Raw genomic sequence first — 18,504 nt, forward strand, 5'->3', positions numbered from 1 at the left:
TGATGTGGTCACTAATGTAATCCTGTGTGATGTGGTCACTACTGTAACCTTGTCTGATGTGGTCACTAATGTAACCTTGTGTGATGTGGTCACTAATGTAATCCTGTGTGATGTGGTCACTAATGTAACTTTGTCTGATGTGGTCACTAATGTAACCTTGTGTGATGTGGTCACTAATGTAACCTTGTCTTATATGGTCACTAGTATAACCTTGTGTGATGTGGTCACTAATGTAATCCTGCGTAATGTGGTCACTAGTGTAACCTTGTGTGATTTGGTCACTAGTGTAACCTTGTCTGACGTGGTCACTAATGTAATCCTGCATGATGTGGTCACTAATGTAACCTTGTGTGATGTGGTCACTAATGTAACCTTGTGTGATGTGGTCACTAATGTAACCTTGTCTGATGTGATCACCAGTTGATGTGGTCACTAGTGTAACCTTGTCTGATGTGGTTACTAATGTAATCCTGTGTGATGTGGTCACTAATGTAACCTTGTCTGATGTGAGTAGTTGATGTGGTCACTAGTGTAACCTTGTGTGATGTGCTCAATAATGTAATCCTGTGTGATGTGGTCACTAATGTAACCTTGTGTGATGTGGTCACTAATGTAACCTTGTCTGATGTGGTCACTAGTTGATGTGGTCACTAGTGTAACCTTGTCTGATGTGGTCACTAGTGTAACCTTGTGTGATGTGGTCACTAGTGTAACCTTGTCTGATGTGGTCACTAGTGTAACCTTGTGTGATGAGGTCATTAATGTAACCTTGTCTGATGTGGTCACTAATGTAACCTTGTCTGATGTGGTCACTAGTGTAACCTTGTGTGATGTGGTCACTAGTGTAACATTGTGTGATGTGGTCACTAATGTAATCCTGTGTAATGTGGTCACTACTGTAACCTTGTGTGATGTGGTCACTAATGTAACCTTGTGTGATGTGGTCACTAATGTAATCCTGTGTGATGTGGTCACTAATGTAACCTTGTCTGATGTGGTCACTAATGTAACCTTGTGTGATGGGGTCACTAATGTAACCTTGTCTTATATGGTCACTAGTGTAACCTTGTGTGATGTGGTCACTAATGTAATCCTGTGTGATGTGGTCACTAGTGTAACCTTGTGTGATGTGGTCACTAGTGTAACGTTGTCTGATGTGGTCACTAATGTAATCCTGTGTGATGTGGTCACTAATGTAACCTTGTGTGATGTGGTCACTAATGTAATCGTGTGTGATGTGGTCACTAATGTAACCTTGTCTGATGTGGTCACTAATGTAATCCTGTGTGATGTGGTCACTAGTGTAACCTTGTCTGATGTGGTCATGATGTGGTCACTAATGTAACCTTGTCTGATGTGGTCACTAATGTAATCCTGTGTGATGTGGTCACTAATGTAACCTTGTCTGATGTGGTCACTAATGTAATCCTGTGTGATGTGGTCACTAATGTAACCTTGTCTGATGTGGTCACTAATGTAACCTTGTCTGATGTGGTCACTAATGTAATCCTGTGTGATGTGGTCACTAATGTAACCTTGTCTGATGTGGTCACTTGTTGAAATCGTCACTAGTGTACCCTTGTCTGATATGGTCACTAGTGTAACCTTGTCTGATGTGGTCACTAGTGTAACCTTGTGTGATGAGGTCATTAATGTAGCCTTCTCTGATGTGGTCACTAATGTAACCTTGTCTGATGTGGTCACTAGTGTAACCTTGTGTGATGTGGTCACTAATGTAACCTTGTGTGATGTGTTCACTAGTGTAACCTTGTCTGATGTGGTCACTAATGTAATCCTGTGTGATGTGGTCACTAATGTAACCTTGTGTGATATGGTCACTAGTGTAACCTTGTGTGATGTGGTCACTAATGTAATCTTGTGTGATGTGGTCACTACTGTAACCTTGTCTGATGTGGTCACTAATGAAATCCTGTGTGATGTGGTCACTAATGAAATCCTGTGTGATGTGGTCACTAATGTAACCTTGTGTGATATGGTCACTAATGTAACCTTGTCTGATGTGGTCAGTAGTGTAACCTTGTGTGATGTGGTCACTAATGTAACCTTGTGTGATGTGGTCACTAATGTAACCTTGTCTGATGTGGTCAGTAGTGTAACCTCGTCTGATGTGGTCACTAGTGTAACCATGTGTGATGTGGTCACTAGTGTATCCTTGTGTGATGTGGTCACAAGTGTAGCCATGTCTGATGTGGTCACTAGTGTAACCTTGTGTGATGAGGTCACTAATGTAATCCTGTGTGATGTGGTCACTAGTGTAACCTTGTGTGATGTGGTCACTAGTGTGATCCTGTGTGATGTGGTCACTAGTGTAACCTTGTGTGATGTGGTCACTAATGTAATCCTGTGTGATGTGGTCACTGTTACATCTCTAATAACATTCCTAGCTGGAGTGGATTTTCATTGGACACAAGTAGCTCTTATTACAGAAAAGCCTGCAGACACCTGGTTCAGCTGAGGTGAAAAAGGCTTGCAGGGTCTGTTTGTTGTACAGGAGTTTAGGAGAGACAGAGGGCCTCATTTACAATGGCGCAGCACAGCACTGCCCCAAATTTGTCAGCGCTGCGTCACTTCAGAAACAGAGCAATGTGCCATATTTGACACAATTCGGCACACCCCTGTGTTTTCTCTAGCACTGGTGCTACAATTAGCTGCCTAGCTGCAGAGCGGGCACCCTTGCACCATAGTGTCCCTTCCTGCACTTAACCCATCTACAATGGCGATTTGTTACTTCTACGTGTGCTGCAGAATGCAGCACACATTGGAGTACAAAATCGTTATAATTTAATGATTGTTTATGTGCAGGAAAGGACACCTTCCTGCACATAAACAATCAATAATGGTGTTTTGCTCTTTCTATGTGTGCTGCCGAATGCAACACACGTAGAAAAAGCAAAAACAAGGAGAAATAAAAGTATTTCTCCTCGTGGCGCTTCCCCTATGCCTCCTTTTGGGTGGCGGTAGTTTTTGGCGCTGCCTCAGATTTATGATTTCTCGTAAATCTGGGGCAGTGTCAAAACGCAGTGGATGCTGCAGTGGAACACCCACAGCGACGCCCATTGCACAGCTCTTTCACACAGAGTGATGCATGTAAAGGCTTAATGCCGCTTTGTAAAAATGGGGCAGGGCATTGCGCCCCTGGAGCGTCAGTAAAAGTGACACGTGGCACAATGCCCTTGTAGATGAGGGCCAGAGAGTGGAAGTAAATTTAATGGGGCTGATTTTTTAGGTTTCAACAAGAACAGGTGTCACTGCAGCAGAGAGCCTCATAGGAAAGCATTTCAAACAACGCCGCTGACCAGGAACATGAGGAGAGGGGACCCCTCCCTTCATCCTAAAGAATGAAAGCACTGAGAGGGTACATACCAGCAACTGACTGTTCTTGGTCACGGCTTCCTTGTACTCCGCGGGCTCATTCAGAATCCCTGAGGGGTCCCAGTACACACCATGAAGATGGAGCACTCCAAACCTGATGAGGCCTCTGGCCCAGGCAAGAACCTGCAAAACACGTCAGACGTCAACACTTCACATGATCACTGCCATCCGAGACAGGTCGCAAGTCAGCTAGTTTCATTAATTGCGCACATTGCTGAATGTTAGAAATGGGGTTTCTGGTTGGCGAGGGTATGAACCTAAGCCAGGCAGAACCCACCCATTCTAGTCAGGGCGGGGGAGTTACACACCCGAGATAACCCATGCTCACCCCCTTGGTACCTTGGATCAAGCAGTCAGGCCTATCCCAGAGGCAATGTGTAAAGTGTTTGCACAACACCCGTGATGCACTATCCCCACCACAAAGGAAACTCAACACCAAGTTATAGAAAAATCAACTGTACTGTACACATTATTAGACCAAACATAACATGTCAGTAATACCCTGCTACCCAAGCTGTTGTCAGAACGTTACACAATAGTTACTCTGCAGAAACCAGCAGTAGTCACACATAACACACAGGTCATTATTATTCTGCAACATAAGCAGTAGTCAGGAATCACATTACTAAAAAGATGCACTTGTCATAAAAATATCATAAGTGCCCATACCAGGAACATTAGAAAGCATATGGCAAGTCATAAAAACATATCAGCCTGTCATGCCCATAAAAGGAACATCGGCACACATATGTCACGTTATCAAAAGAAACAGGAAAACATATCAGGCCATAATGCCCATACCAGGAACATAAGAAAAGAATATGTCCATTCCCAAAGTACCTGTTCTTGTGGTATAGGCACCTCTAGTGCCATGAAACACAACAGGGGGCCCCAGGCGCTCCTTCTGCACAACGGGGGCCTTGTGGAGATGTTAGGGGGATGGGTGGCACGCACCTCCTCTGCTTTTTATATCAGGCCCCTCCTGGAGCCCCCGATCTCTAGGGCCCCCTCCCTGGACTACAACTGGCCTTCCAGAAGGGGGGGGGCAAAGCCACAACAACAATTTGGGCCACAAAGGGGGTCCTTGCGGTGCAGGGGTCCTCCGGCGAGGCTTTCCTTCCTGCCCTTGCCCAAATGAAGAGAAAAGCCTGCCTGGGCCGCAGCGTTGAGCAGGCACCAAAGTGGGTGTCTGCTTGTGCCCCGGGGGCGCTCCTAAGAGCGTACTTCGTCTCAGGGGCACCCTAGGAGCGTGCTCGTCCTGTCTTCACTCAAGGGTGCCCCGGGGGCACAGGATATGGTGCGCCTCTGTTGTGCTCGTGCTCAACAAAGGCCCGGGTCGTGGCGGTGATCTTCAATAGCAGGAGCACCTGCAGGGCATGAAATTAGGCAAAACAAAAGCGCCCTCGAGATGCTCCCCCAATGAAGCAACGGTGCCCAGATTCAGCACCTCAAAGTAAAAGGGGCGCTCTCACAGCGCTTTAAACAGAGCACTCTCCAGGCGCTAGGTCAGGAGAAAGGAAGGGCTCATTATGTGCTTCAGGAAGTTGGAGGGGGTCAGGGGCCACAGCACCCCACCCCTGGGGGACACAACAGATAGAGCACAGGGTGACAGGGCCCAGCAGCAGGCCAACACAAATGGATGCAGGCAGTTGGCAGTTCCTCCAAGTGACCAGGCAGGTCACAGGTCAGCACAGCAGCAGTCCAAAGCGGTTCCTGGTGAGTCCCTCCAGCAGCATTCTGTGTCCAGGTATAAGTCTGTTTCAGTTCCAAAGTGTCTCCTAATTGTGGAGAAAAATCCCCTGTACTTTTACTCAGTTTTGCAAGGGTTTCACAGGGGGACAGGAGATTCCAACCAGTTACAACTGGTTTCTGGGAGTGCCCCCTCTCTTCTCCAGCACAGGCTCCAAACATCAGTTGGGGGTAAACAATCCTTTTGTGTGAGGCCAGGGCACAGACTTTACAGATGGATGTGTGCCCCACCTCCCATTCTCTCAGCCCAGGAAGACCATTCAATATGCAGATGCACCTATGTGACACCTCCACCCCCCTGTGTACAGGCTGTCTGAAAGGTATGCACAAAGCCCCAGCTGTCACTCTGCCCCAGACGTGGATTGGAGTCAAGCTGCAAAACACCAGAGCCATAAGCACAGAGAAATGCTCACTTTCTAGAAGTGGCATTTCTGTAATAGTAATAAAAATCCATCTACACCAGTAAGCAGCATTTCTCACTACCATTACAACCATACCAAACAATACTACGCTACCCCTCATAAATCAGACAATACCGCCTAGACATAAGGCAGGGCATTTCCAATGCAATCCTATGAGAAGGCAGCACTCACAGCAGTGAGAAACCAAATAGGCTGTTTGTCACTACCAGGACAAGCCACGTAACCAGGCACATGTCATGCCTTCTACATACATGGCACCCTGCCCACAGGGCTAGCTAGGGCCTACCTTAGGGGTGACTTACATGTAGTAAAAGGGGAATTCTGGGCCTGGCAAATAAATTTAGATGGCAGGTCCCTGTGGTAGAAAACTGCGGTGGCAGGCCTGAGACAGGTTTGAAAGGCTAGTTCAGTGGTTGGCGCAAGCAGCGCTGCAGATCCACTAGTAGCATTTAATTCACAGGCCCTGGGTATAGAGTTACCACTGTACAAGGGACTTACAGGTAAATTAAATGTGCCAATTAGGTATAAGCCAATCATACCAACTTTAGAAGGGAGAGCACCTGCACTTCAGCACTGATCACCAGCGGTAAAGTGCTCAGAGTCCTAGAGCCAACAGCGAGAGATTGGAAAAAATAGGAGGAAGGAGGCAAAAGGTCAGGGGATGAACCTACCAAAAGGACCAGGTCCAACACAGAATGTATGTGTCAGTCCTCCAGCTGCAGTTTTATATAGCGCAAACTCCACCCGGGGGTCTTGGAGCGCTTTACTTGATCTCCAGTTACATTACACAAGGACACATTCATTTTTGTAGGCACAGGGAGACACAGAATGTTGAGCCGACACTAAGACTTGAACCTGAGGCCATATGTACGAAGGTGCGAATCACAATTAGGAAATGCAAAATGCCATTTTAGTATGTACGAAAGGCATTTGCAGTGGTGCAAAATGCAATTTGTCCCTAGTAGAAATTGCATTTTGGAAACCGCAAAATAGGAAATCCCAAATAGGGATTCCCTAACTGCTATTTGCAATGTATAAAGGTTTTCCTAATTGCAACAAGTTGCAAAATGGGCATTTAGGAAAAGCAATTACCATTGATTTGGATCTGGTGGTACCCAGGTCAGCTCTGTATGTCTTGGTGAGAAGAATTAGTATTTTGGTTTTTAGGCAGAGAAGCAGGTGGAGAGAGAAGAGGATATTTAGGGTGAGGGTCACCCTCTTTGAACAGATGGAGGAGGAGATTTATGAGACGCAGAGACTCAGTAGTGAGGTAATTCCGGAATTGCTGAGTTACAACCTCAGCTACAGACCCCAACAGTCAGAAGCAACGCAGTCCCACCACATGTGCAGGTACAGTGCGGTCTACACCTTGTGGCTTCAGGCAGTGGCCAGGGAGTCATACCAGTGGCAGGAGGAGTGGCACAAAGTGCATTTTCTAGGTTTGTCACATGTTCCTAGATATCATAATTAGCAAAGTAAACAAATAAGTTTACCAAATATGCCCCTATATTTGCAACAGACCAAAGTAATGTTTTACCGGGTAGCACAGTTTCCCCATGTAATTGGTTGTCAGCACATCAGCACATCAGCACGATGTGCGGGTATTGAGTGGTGCCTAATGCATCTTTATTGACCTTGTCTGCAGATTCCAGGGCGGCACCCATGACTCCTTCATGGTCCACCACAGTGGAATACAAAACCGACTGTCTTAGGTGAATTAGGCGATGGCTCATTACTTGGTGAGAGAATTACTGGCTCAATGCTTCCAGTGGCCAGAACTGTTTGTATAATGTGACCCATTGGCTTATCCTTCTCATGCGCTTTAAGGAGACAGTACACATGCCTTGTTTCTTTGGACACTGACACCATCCCTGTCTCCAAGAACCAGAGGTTAAAGCAGTACAACTGGACACATAAAACAACACGGTCCATCATCGAACGGACCTTCGCCATACTGAAGTACAGGTCATGCTGTCTCCACAAAACTGCTGGAGCACAACCTTACAGACCTGAGACCATCTAATTTGGATAGGCCGAGTAAGAGGTCGATTTTCATTGTCCCTCACTGCAAGAAAATCCCTAGTGGTAATGAGGCAGTGAAAACTGCGAAATTCTCGCCATGGGAGAGCCTTGGCCATCATTTCCAAATCTGGTGGCCGGAATAGTTTCAACCTGGCAGATGTTAAGTCCTCCTCCAGGCCAACAGAGTCTAGTCTATGCACCAGCAATTGCATCAGGCACTGGGACTAGCCATGCAGTGTGGCTTGGTCAAACGCAAGCTATACACCAACAAGCTACTGTAAGCATGCTCGGGATGGACCGAAACGCTAATGGGGCAGTGGAGTGGGTGATGCCGCAGTAGGTGACTTCCAACAAGCACTGCTTGGAATTGGGGCGAATGGCAACGGCTCCAATGTGGATCCTGCCATGATGCTGGTAGGACAGTGCATGCCCCAGGCTTTGCTCAGGTTCTCAACATTATAGGGACAGGGGGGAATATTTACAAGAAATGATGCATCGCTGCATTTCGGCAGCGTCAAACATACTTACGATGCACAGAAATCCACTAGGATGCCTTGCATGACCCATATTTACAATATGGGGTACAGTGGCATAAGGACCCAAGGTGTGTTAGAAATTCTGATGCATCTGTGGGAAAATGCCGCAACAGATTAGCCTCAAAAGTGGCACATCTTTGAAGCTGGCCTCAGAACTGAGGCAACTTGAGCGATGCTGCAAAATTTAGAGGTGCTGCATCAGTTTTGTTACGCTAGTAGCCTAATGTTTTAGGACCACTATAAAAGTCTGTAAAATGGTGGAAGATCACTGTCTAAACTTTTACATTGGTCCTGGATGGAAGAGGAAATATATGGAGTATGTCTATGTGTCACATTACAGTGGATGTAGTCTATGTATGTCGTTGTACAGACTTGATTATGTCCGAGGTAAAGAGTGACAGTGTAATATAAGTAAATGCAAGTATGTTTTGGAATGTGAAGTGGCAATATATGTGTTATCCACATTCTGTGTGTACTTACCTGTTGTTCTTTGCTATACGCAGGCCTGGACTTGGGGACCCCATCCTCCAAGAAGAGGTGAGTATTCTGGTCTGTCCCTTGCAAAATGTACACAAGGTCACACTGCCTTGCTGCATAGGATGACGAAATCATAGGTGCCATGGTTCCAGATTGGTCAAGGGGTCCCACAACATAATTCTCACATGTGTAGACTAGTAGAGGACATATTACAGAGTGTAAAGTGATGCCAGCTGGTCAGATTCCTGTAGCGAAGCCAATGCGTCATTTTTTTACCTGGATTAAGGAAGAGTAGAACGTTTGACACATTTTAGACTCTGTGCATTATTTGCCCATGATGCGTCACTTCCCTGAAAAGTTTTAAATATGGATGCATCAGTTCTGTGTGGGATTTTTGGAGGGATGCCTACCTTGCATATGATTAACTTAACCTGACGTAACCGGTTGTAGCACAGGTAAAACATGACGCACTGGAGTTAAAAGTGACATGTTGGCCCTCATTGTGACTTTGGTGGTCTTTTAGCAAGGCTGCCAAAGCCGTGGGTGCAAGGAGACCGCCAGTGCTGGAGGTCTTCTGCCCGCCATATCACGGGTACTGCCGGATTTCTGCCACTCTTTAGTCATGCTGGTGGGTGTAGGCACCCTGGCGGTTCCACCACCGGCCCGCCCTGCCAGTATGACTCCACCAGCCATATTATGGGCCATAACCCGGCCTGGCGGTGTCCTGCTGGTGGGGCACTGCCAACGATGGAAGCGTCCCTTCCCGTTCCCTGCAGGACGACCTTCTCCCGGAGCAGGTGTGGTGTTTGTCCAACAGAGAAGGGGGTGGGAGGGTGGGGTTTTTGTGTGTGCATGTGTGAGTGTGTGGTGTCTGCTTTTGTGCATGAATGTGTGTATGCGTGGTTGTATGAGTGTCTGAATGTTGAAGTGAGTGTATGTACGCATGTGTGATTGCGAGTGTGAGTGCTGTGGTGAATGTTGTTGTGAATGCCTGTGTGGATGTGTGCTTGAATGCGTGTATGAATGCTGTTGTGAATGCGTGTATGTAAGTGTAGGTGAATGGGTGTATGGATGCATGCTTGAATGCGTGTATGAATGTTGCTATAACAGTAGCCAAACTTGGACTATGGAGAAGACCTTCATCACACTACCTAATGTAAGCCGGTGCGCAGTACATTCCGTGCTCTTTCCAACTGAGTAGCAGTAGGGCTGTGTTTCACAAAGTGCTGTGCCACCTGGCCCCATGCACGCGGTGGGGACATGGGGCCAGATGTAGCAAAAAAGCAATTTGCGACTTGCAAATTGCGAGTCCCTGCGACTCGCAATTTGCAAGTCTCAAATTGCTATGCAGTACGGTGTCTCAGACACCGTCTGCAACTCGCAATGGGGTTGCAATGACCCACCTCATGAATATTCATGAGGTGGGTCGCAAATTGCGGCCCCATTGTGAGTATAGGCACTCGCTAACATGGAGGCCTGCTGTAGTCAGCAGACCTCCATGTTAGCGACCTGCTTTTAAATAAAGCAGTTTTTTTTTTTGAAGTGTAGCCCGTTTTCCTTAAAGGAAAACGAGCTGCACTTAAAAAAAAAACGAAACCTTTAGTTTCGGTTTTTTTTTCAGGGCAGGGAGTGGTCCCTTGGACCACTCCCTGCCCTGAAAAAATATTTTGGGGTCCAGTCACAAACTGGAAGGGGTCCCTTCCAATTTGCGATTGGGTTACCATCCACTTCAAGTGCATGGTAACTGCGACTCCATTTGCGACCGCGTACGCGGTCGCAAATGGTATTGCATCCCAAAGCGACTCGCAAATAGGAAGGGAACACCCCTTCCTATTTGCGAGTCGGAAATGCATATTGCGAGTCGGTAACGAATCGCAATATGCATTTCTGAATTGCAAACCCACGTTTGCGACTCGCAAACGGGTTGCTACATCTGGCCCTAAGTGCCACAGCATTTTGTGTAACACAGCCCTATGTGCAGGGGTAACATTTTGCCAGGAATTAAAATTCCTGCCCATTATCCTTGCACAGAAATCCGTCTCTTAGCATTATGTCCCACCAGAATGGGGAATAACATGTGGACCCAGAATTGTGTGCAAAGATCTGCTCTGATGTAGCACATGGTGGTAGGTTGAAGTAGGGGAAGGCAGTGAGAGTTGAAAGCAGAGCAGAGGCGGTTTGCTGGCACAAGGGAACATGCCGTGCTCCTCTGTGCCACGGGAGGGTGCCACGGGAGGGTGCCACTGGAGGGTGCCAGGGGTGACGGCATCACTGCATTTGCAACTCAAGCCCGAAGTAATGACTTTCCCTAAACAGCAATGTCCTCATTGCGGAGTTAAATCTGTGGAAACTGTTCTTAGAGGAATACGCTGCTCCTTGCGCCTCATTCTGTGACTGCCTTGTAAGGACTTCTACAGATTCTGTATTTGGAAATGGCAAAGCCAGACTTTCCTACTATAGCCCCTGGTCCCCCACTTCCAAGGTGGGCAGCTCTGACCACCACGCCACATCTTCTCTTCATCCTGGTACATGCAGTTCAACAGCTTATTTTACTTGTTCAAAGAGAGGTGGACATTTCTTGACACCAGTTTGTTGGGGTGTGCCATTCCTCAGAAGAGAGTCTAGGGGTGCACAACATGCTGCTTGTATGTAAATGGGGTGAAATACTGAGCCAAGCTCGGTGAGTCCACTGGCTCGGACACAAAGCTCCTTCCTGCAGGGAGGGGCGTCTTTAACACTCCACAAAGGTGGGTCTCTCACCCCCCTAAGGACTGCTCTCTTCTGATGAGCTGCACGTGCCAAGAAACACAGTCACAGATACTTCCAGCGCTGGTCATGTAAGTCCTGGACTTGTGAAAACTTTCAAAGTGAGAGTGAAGTTACTTTGCTCAACTGTGTGTAAGAGGGCACAGCGAGGACTGGTGCAACAACCACCCTTGTGAAAACTTTCAAAGTGTGAATAAAGTGACTTTGTTGAACTATATGTAAGCGGGCACAGTGAGGACTGGTGGAGCAACCGATCTTCTGAAAACGTTCAAAATGACAGTAAAGTGACTTTCTTTAGCTAGATATAAGAGCGGTTCAGTGAGGACTGGTGCAATAACCACCCTTGTGAAAACTTTCAAAGTGACAGTAAAGTGACTTTGTTGAACTATATGTAAGCGGGCACAGTGAGGACTGGTGGAGCAACCGATCTTCTGAAAACTTTTAAAATGACAGTAAAGTGACTTTGTTGAACTGTACGTAAGAGAGGGACAGTGAGGACTGGTGCAACAACAGCTCTTGTGAAAACTTTCAAATTGTGAGTAAAGTGACTGTTGAACAGCATGTAAGAGGGCACAGTGAGGACTGGTGTAACAACTGCCATTGTGAAAACTTACAAAGTGAGAGTAAAGTGTGTCTATTGAGCTGTATGTAAGAGGGGCACAGTGAGGACTGGTGCAACAAGAGCCCTTGTGTAAACATTCAGTGTGAATAAAGTGACTTCACTGAACTGCATTTAAGAGGACACAGTGAAGACTGGTGCAACAACCACCCTTGTGAAAACTTTCAAAGTGAGAGTGAAGTTACTTTGCTCAACTGTGTGTAAGAGAGGCACAGTGAGGACTGGTGCAACAAAAGTCCTTGTGAAAACTTTCAAAGTGAGAGTGAAGTTACTTTGCTCAACTGTATGTAAGAGGGCACAGTGAGGACTGGTGCAACAACCACCCTTGTGAAAACTTTCAAAGTGAGAGTGAAGTTACTTTGCTCAACTGTGTGTAAGAGAGGCACAGTGAGGACTGGTGCAACAACTGCCCTTGTGAAAACTTTCAAAGTGAGAGTAGAGTGGCTTTGTTGAACTGTATCTAAGAAGGCACAGTGACGACTAGTGTAAAAACCGCCCTTGTAAAAACATTCAAAGAGAGAGTAAAGTGAGTCTATTAAACTGCATGTAAGAGTGGCGGACTAGCCGCCCTTGTGAAAACATTCAAAAAGTGAGTAAAGTGATTGTTGAACTGCATCAAAGAGAGCACAGTGAGGACTGGTGCAACAACCACCCTTGTGAACGCTTTCAAAGTGAGAGTAAAGTGTCTTTGTTGAACTGTATGTAAGAGGGCACAGTGAGGACTGGTGCAACAAAAGTTCTTGTGAAAACTTTCAAAGTGAGAGTAAAGTGACTTTGTTTAACTGTATGTAAGAGGGCACAGTGAGGACTGGTGCAACAACCACCCTTGTGAAAACTTTCAAAGTGTGAGTAAAGTGACTTTGTTTAACTGTATGTAAGAGGGCACAATGAGGACTGGTGCAACAACCACCCTTGTGAAAACTTTCAAAGTGTGAGTAAAGTGACTTTGTTTAACTGTATGTAAGAGAGGCACAGTGAGGACTGGTGCAACAACCACCCTTGTGAACGCTTTCAAAGTGAGAGTGAAGTTACTTTGCTCAACTGTGTGTAAGAGAGGCACAGTGAGGACTGGTGCAACAACCGCCCTTGTGAAAACTTTCAAAGTGAGAGTGAAGTTACTTTGCTCAACTGTGTGTAAGAGAGGCACAGTGAGGACTGGTGCAACAACTGCCCTTGTGAAAACTTTCAAAGTGAGAGTAGAGTGGCTTTGTTGAACTGTATCTAAGAAGGCACAGTGACGACTAGTGTAAAAACCGCCCTTGTAAAAACATTCAAAGAGAGAGTAAAGTGAGTCTATTAAACTGCATGTAAGAGTGGCGGACTAGCCGCCCTTGTGAAAACATTCAAAAAGTGAGTAAAGTGATTGTTGAACTGCATCAAAGAGAGCACAGTGAGGACTGGTGCAACAACCACCCTTGTGAACGCTTTCAAAGTGAGAGTAAAGTGTCTTTGTTGAACTGTATGTAAGAGGGCACAGTGAGGACTGGTGCAACAAAAGTTCTTGTGAAAACTTTCAAAGTGAGAGTAAAGTGACTTTGTTTAACTGTATGTAAGAGGGCACAGTGAGGACTGGTGCAACAACCACCCTTGTGAAAACTTTCAAAGTGTGAGTAAAGTGACTTTGTTTAACTGTATGTAAGAGGGCACAATGAGGACTGGTGCAACAACCACCCTTGTGAAAACTTTCAAAGTGTGAGTAAAGTGACTTTGTTTAACTGTATGTAAGAGAGGCACAGTGAGGACTGGTGCAACAACCACCCTTGTGAACGCTTTCAAAGTGAGAGTGAAGTTACTTTGCTCAACTGTGTGTAAGAGAGGCACAGTGAGGACTGGTGCAACAACCGCCCTTGTGAAAACTTTCAAAGTGAGAGTGAAGTTACTTTGCTCAACTGTGTGTAAGAGAGGCACAGTGAGGACTGGTGCAACAAAAGTCCTTGTGAAAACTTTCAAAGTGAGAGTGAAGTTACTTTGCTCAACTGTGTGTAAGAGAGGCACAGTGAGGACTGGTGCAACAACCGCCCTTGTGAAAACTTTCAAAGTGAGAGTGAAGTTACTTTGCTCAACTGTGTGTAAGAGAGGCACAGTGAGGACTGGTGCAACAACCACCCTTGTGAAAACTTTCAAAGTGAGAGTAGAGTGGCTTTGTTGAACTGTATCTAAGAAGGCACAGTGACGACTAGTGTAAAAACCGCCCTTGTAAAAACATTCAAAGAGAGAGTAAAGTGAGTTTATTAAACTGCATGTAAGAGTGGCGGACTAGCCGCCCTTGTGAAAACATTCAAAAAGTGAGTAAAGTGATTGTTGAACTGCATCAAAGAGAGCACAGTGAGGACTGGTGCAACAACCACCCTTGTGAACGCTTTCAAAGTGAGAGTAAAGTGTCTTTGTTGAACTGTATGTAAGAGGGCACAGTGAGGACTGGTGCAACAAAAGTTCTTGTGAAAACTTTCAAAGTGAGAGTAAAGTGACTTTGTTTAACTGTATGTAAGAGGGCACAGTGAGGACTGGTGCAACAACCACCCTTGTGAAAACTTTCAAAGTGTGAGTAAAGTGACTTTGTTTAACTGTATGTAAGAGGGCACAATGAGGACTGGTGCAACAACCACCCTTGTGAACGCTTTCAAAGTGAGAGTGAAGTTACTTTGCTCAACTGTGTGTAAGAGAGGCACAGTGAGGACTGGTGCAACAAAAGTCCTTGTGAAAACTTTCAAAGTGAGAGTGAAGTTACTTTGCTCAACTGTGTGTAAGAGAGGCACAGTGAGGACTGGTGCAACAACCACCCTTGTGAAAACTTTCAAAGTGAGAGTAAAGTGGCTTTGTTGAACTGTATCTAAGAAGGCACAGTGACGACTAGTGTAAAAACCGCCCTTGTAAAAACATTCAAAGAGAGAGTAAAGTGAGTCTATTAAACTGCATGTAAGAGTGGCGGACTAGCCGCCCTTGTGAAAACATTCAAAAAGTGAGTAAAGTGACTTTGTTTAACTGTATGTAAGAGAGGCACAATGAGGACTGGTGCAACAACCGCCCTTGTGAAAACTTTCAAAGTGAGAGTGAAGTTACTTTGCTCAACTGTGTGTAAGAGAGGCACAGTGAGGACTGGTGCAACAACCACCCTTGTGAAAACTTTCAAAGTGAGAGTGAAGTTACTTTGCTCAACTGTGTGTAAGAGAGGCACAGTGAGGACTGGTGCAACAACTGCCCTTGTGAAAACTTTCAAAGTGCCAGTAAAGTGACTCTGTTGAACTGCATGAATGAGGAGGGCACTGTGATGACTGAACAACTGCTCTTGAGAAAACTTCGAGTCACTGGAAGAACATCAGCTTTTCTGCACACAAAAGTAATCTTTCTTTGTCAGTAACAAACAAAGACGCTCCCATAATAACCTATGGGCCTCCCTGTGCTTTGGTGGGCTAGCGCCATAATTTATGGCAATAATACAGCAAAGCGCAACAATGGCGTCATAAATTATGATGCTATTGTGCTAACGTGCAGCATGGAGCGCTGTATAGTAAATAGAGCGCTACCATGGTGATGTCCAGGGGCGCAGAGCGATGTTTGAAAAGCAGCGCTTATGCGTCACTTCTTTGTAATTATGCCCCAGAGTGTTTTAAGATGACACACAGAGCTCACAAAACTTGGCTAACTCTGGAAAGTTATCATAATGTGAATGATGACCACATAAACTGTAGGTCCAGGAAATTGAGTATACTTATTCTGCTATAGCCAGGATCAATCTTGAGACATCTATAGTGCCTGCCTCAAGACTGTGGAACTTCAGTGTGCTTTAACTGGACCTCCATTGGAAGTTAAGGGCATATTTATGAGAGGCTTGTGCTGCCATAGAGTCATTTTTGTTTACGCTCTGGTGACACAAGCCTCTCAGGCATATCTATGAGGCCACACTAAGCCACTTTGCGTGGGCCTTGCCTTATAAGGCGGCACAACTCACTTGTTGCCTTACTCTGCGCCAGAGAAGCGTTCCATGAGCATTGCAGTGGGTTCTCCCATGCAACACCCATGGAATTTGATGCATGTCCAGATTCACTTAATCACGTAAACCTGGAGCAGCGCCAAAACCTTACGCCTCCCCATTTTAATTTCTCCTCAGTTTTATCTCTTCCCATGTCTGCAGCACACATAGAAAGAGGAAAACGCCTCTTGGGATTGTTTTTTGTGCAGGAAGGTGATGCACCCTATGACTCAAGGATGTCTGCTTGGCGCTGGGCAGTCAATTATGCACCAGCGCAAGTGGAAAGGTCAGGAATGCACTGTATTTCATAAATATGGTGCATTCCTGCCCTTTCCTGCCCTTTCTCATTGGTGTAGGGCAGGGCAGCAAAAAGAGTTGTGGATCTACCCTACACCAAGTCCCCATAAATATGGGCCGTAATATTTAAATGAAAGTTAGAAATTCTACCACAACTATTCTTCTATTAAAAATTGCTTTATGAATAAAATCTCTAACAGCTTCACCCACACACTCACTGCAGCCAAACTTAAACTAAAACCTGTCCTTAACCCTAATCCTAATTGTCAACTAGAGCCTTACTGTAACCCCAAATCTCTAACCTTGTCCTATCTCTGGTAACTTTTTAAGACCCATACTCTTTATTTTTTATGTCATGTTTTTTCACTTATTTTATTAGACATCTAAAATGCAATTATCCATAATTACTTTTTCATAGTTTTTTGTAAGTAGTTGAATTCAGCACTCTTGGAAAGAGTTAAAAGCAAGGAGAAATAAAAACATTTCTCCTTGTTACGCCTGCTCTGGGGAGGCGTAAGGTTTTGGCGTTCCCCAGGTTTACGTGAGTACGTAAATCTGTGGCAGCATGAAAAGCCACGGGTTCTAGATGGGAAAACCCACCACAATGACCATGGAGTGCCTCCCGGCGCAGAGTAAGGCCACGCAACAACTTGTGCATGTTTATGAGGCCATGCAAAGGCGTGCGGGGGGCTTTGCGTCGCCTCATAGATATGATTGAGAGGTTTGCGCCGCCAGAATGTTTCAAAAAGTGATGCTCTGACAGCGCAAACCTCTCGTAAATATTCCTCTTTGTCCAGATTCATCCTTATTTGGCGCATCACAGTGCGGCAAGCCAGGCCAGGAATACATTGCAGTTACCATTATATCAAATCAAATCAAATCATTAACATTTATAAAGCGCGCTACTCACCCGTGCGGGTCTCAAGGCGCTAGGGGGAGGGGGGGGTTACTGCTGCTCGAAAAGCCAGGTTTTGAGGAGTCTCCGGAATGCGGAGTGGTCCTGGGTGGTCCTGAGGCTAGTGGGGAGGGAGTTCCAGGTCTTGGCCGCCAGGAAGGAGAAGGACCTCCCACCCGCCATGGAGCGGCGGATGCGAGGGTCGGCAGCGAGTGCAAGGCCAGAGGAGCGGAGGAGGCGGGTGGGGACGTAGAAGCTGAGGCGACGGTTGAGGTATTCCGGTCCCTTGTTGTGGAGGGCTTTGTGTGCGTGGGTGAGAAGACGGAAGGTGATCCTTTTGCTGACTGGGAGCCAATGCAGGTGTCTCAGGTGTGCGGAGATGTGGCTGTTGCGGGGTACGTCGAGGATGAGGCGGGCCGAGGCGTTTTGAATACGTTGCAGGCGTTTTGGGAGTTTGGCGGTGGTCACAGCATAGAGGGTGTTGCCGTAGTCCAGGCAGCTCATGACGAGGGCGTGGGTCACGGTTTTTCTAGCGTCGGCGGGGATCCAGCAGAAGATCTTGCGGAGCATGCGGAGGGTGAGGAAGCAGGCGGAGGACACGGCGTTGACTTGCTTGGTCATGGTGAGAAGAGGGTCCAAGATGAAGCCAAGGTTGCGGGCGTGGTCTGCGGGGGTCGGTGCAGTGCCGAGGGCCGTGGGCCACCAGGAGTCGTCCCAAGCGGATGGGGTGTTGCCGAGGATGAGGACTTCCGTTTTGTCAGAGTTCAGCTTTAGGCGGCTGAGCCTCATCCAATCAGCGACGTCCTTCATGCCCTCTTGTAGGTTGGTCTTGGCGCTGGCGGGGTCCTTGGTGAGGGAGAGTATAAGTTGGGTGTCGTCGGCGTAGGAGGTGATGATGATGTCGTGCTTGCATACGATGTCGGCGAGGGGGCTCATGTAGACATTGAAGAGTGTCGGGCTGAGCGATGAGCCTTGAGGTACGCCGCATATGATCTCGGTGGGGTCTGAGCGAAACGGTGGGAGGTAAACTCTTTGAGATCGGTTTGAGAGGAAGGAGGCGATCCAGTCCAGGGCCTGGCCTTGGATCCCGGTGGGGCGGAGGCGGGTAATTAGGGTGCGGTGACAGACGGTGTCGAAGGCAGCCGAGAGGTCGAGGAGGATGAGGGCGACTGTCTCACCGTTGTCCATCAGTGTTCTGATAGGCTTTCCTGTCATTTCATATGGCTGGCGCACTTTTGACTGCCTAGCGCCAATGTAACCACACTTGCGCTATGGTGCAACGGTGTCTGCATTGCAGGCAGGATTGTTTTTGTGCAGGAAGGTTCCCCTGAAGGGCATTTCCTCTTTCTATGTGTGCT

General features: G+C 46.7%; 1 protein-coding gene across 1 annotated transcript in view; it reads right to left on the reverse strand.

Moving 5' to 3' along the window:
- LOC138294057 (protein FAM118A-like) overlaps positions 1-18,504 on the reverse strand; it is a 211,162-nt gene that overhangs the window by 155,788 nt on the left and 36,870 nt on the right. Inside the window, exon 3 of the mRNA XM_069233304.1 lies at positions 3,385-3,516. Coding sequence (XP_069089405.1) covers positions 3,385-3,516 — 132 coding nt within the window. The remainder of the gene's footprint in view (positions 1-3,384; positions 3,517-18,504) is intronic.

The sequence above is a fragment of the Pleurodeles waltl genome, chromosome 4_2, assembly GCF_031143425.1.
Source record: "Pleurodeles waltl isolate 20211129_DDA chromosome 4_2, aPleWal1.hap1.20221129, whole genome shotgun sequence".
Classification (NCBI taxonomy): Eukaryota; Metazoa; Chordata; class Amphibia; order Caudata; family Salamandridae; genus Pleurodeles; species Pleurodeles waltl.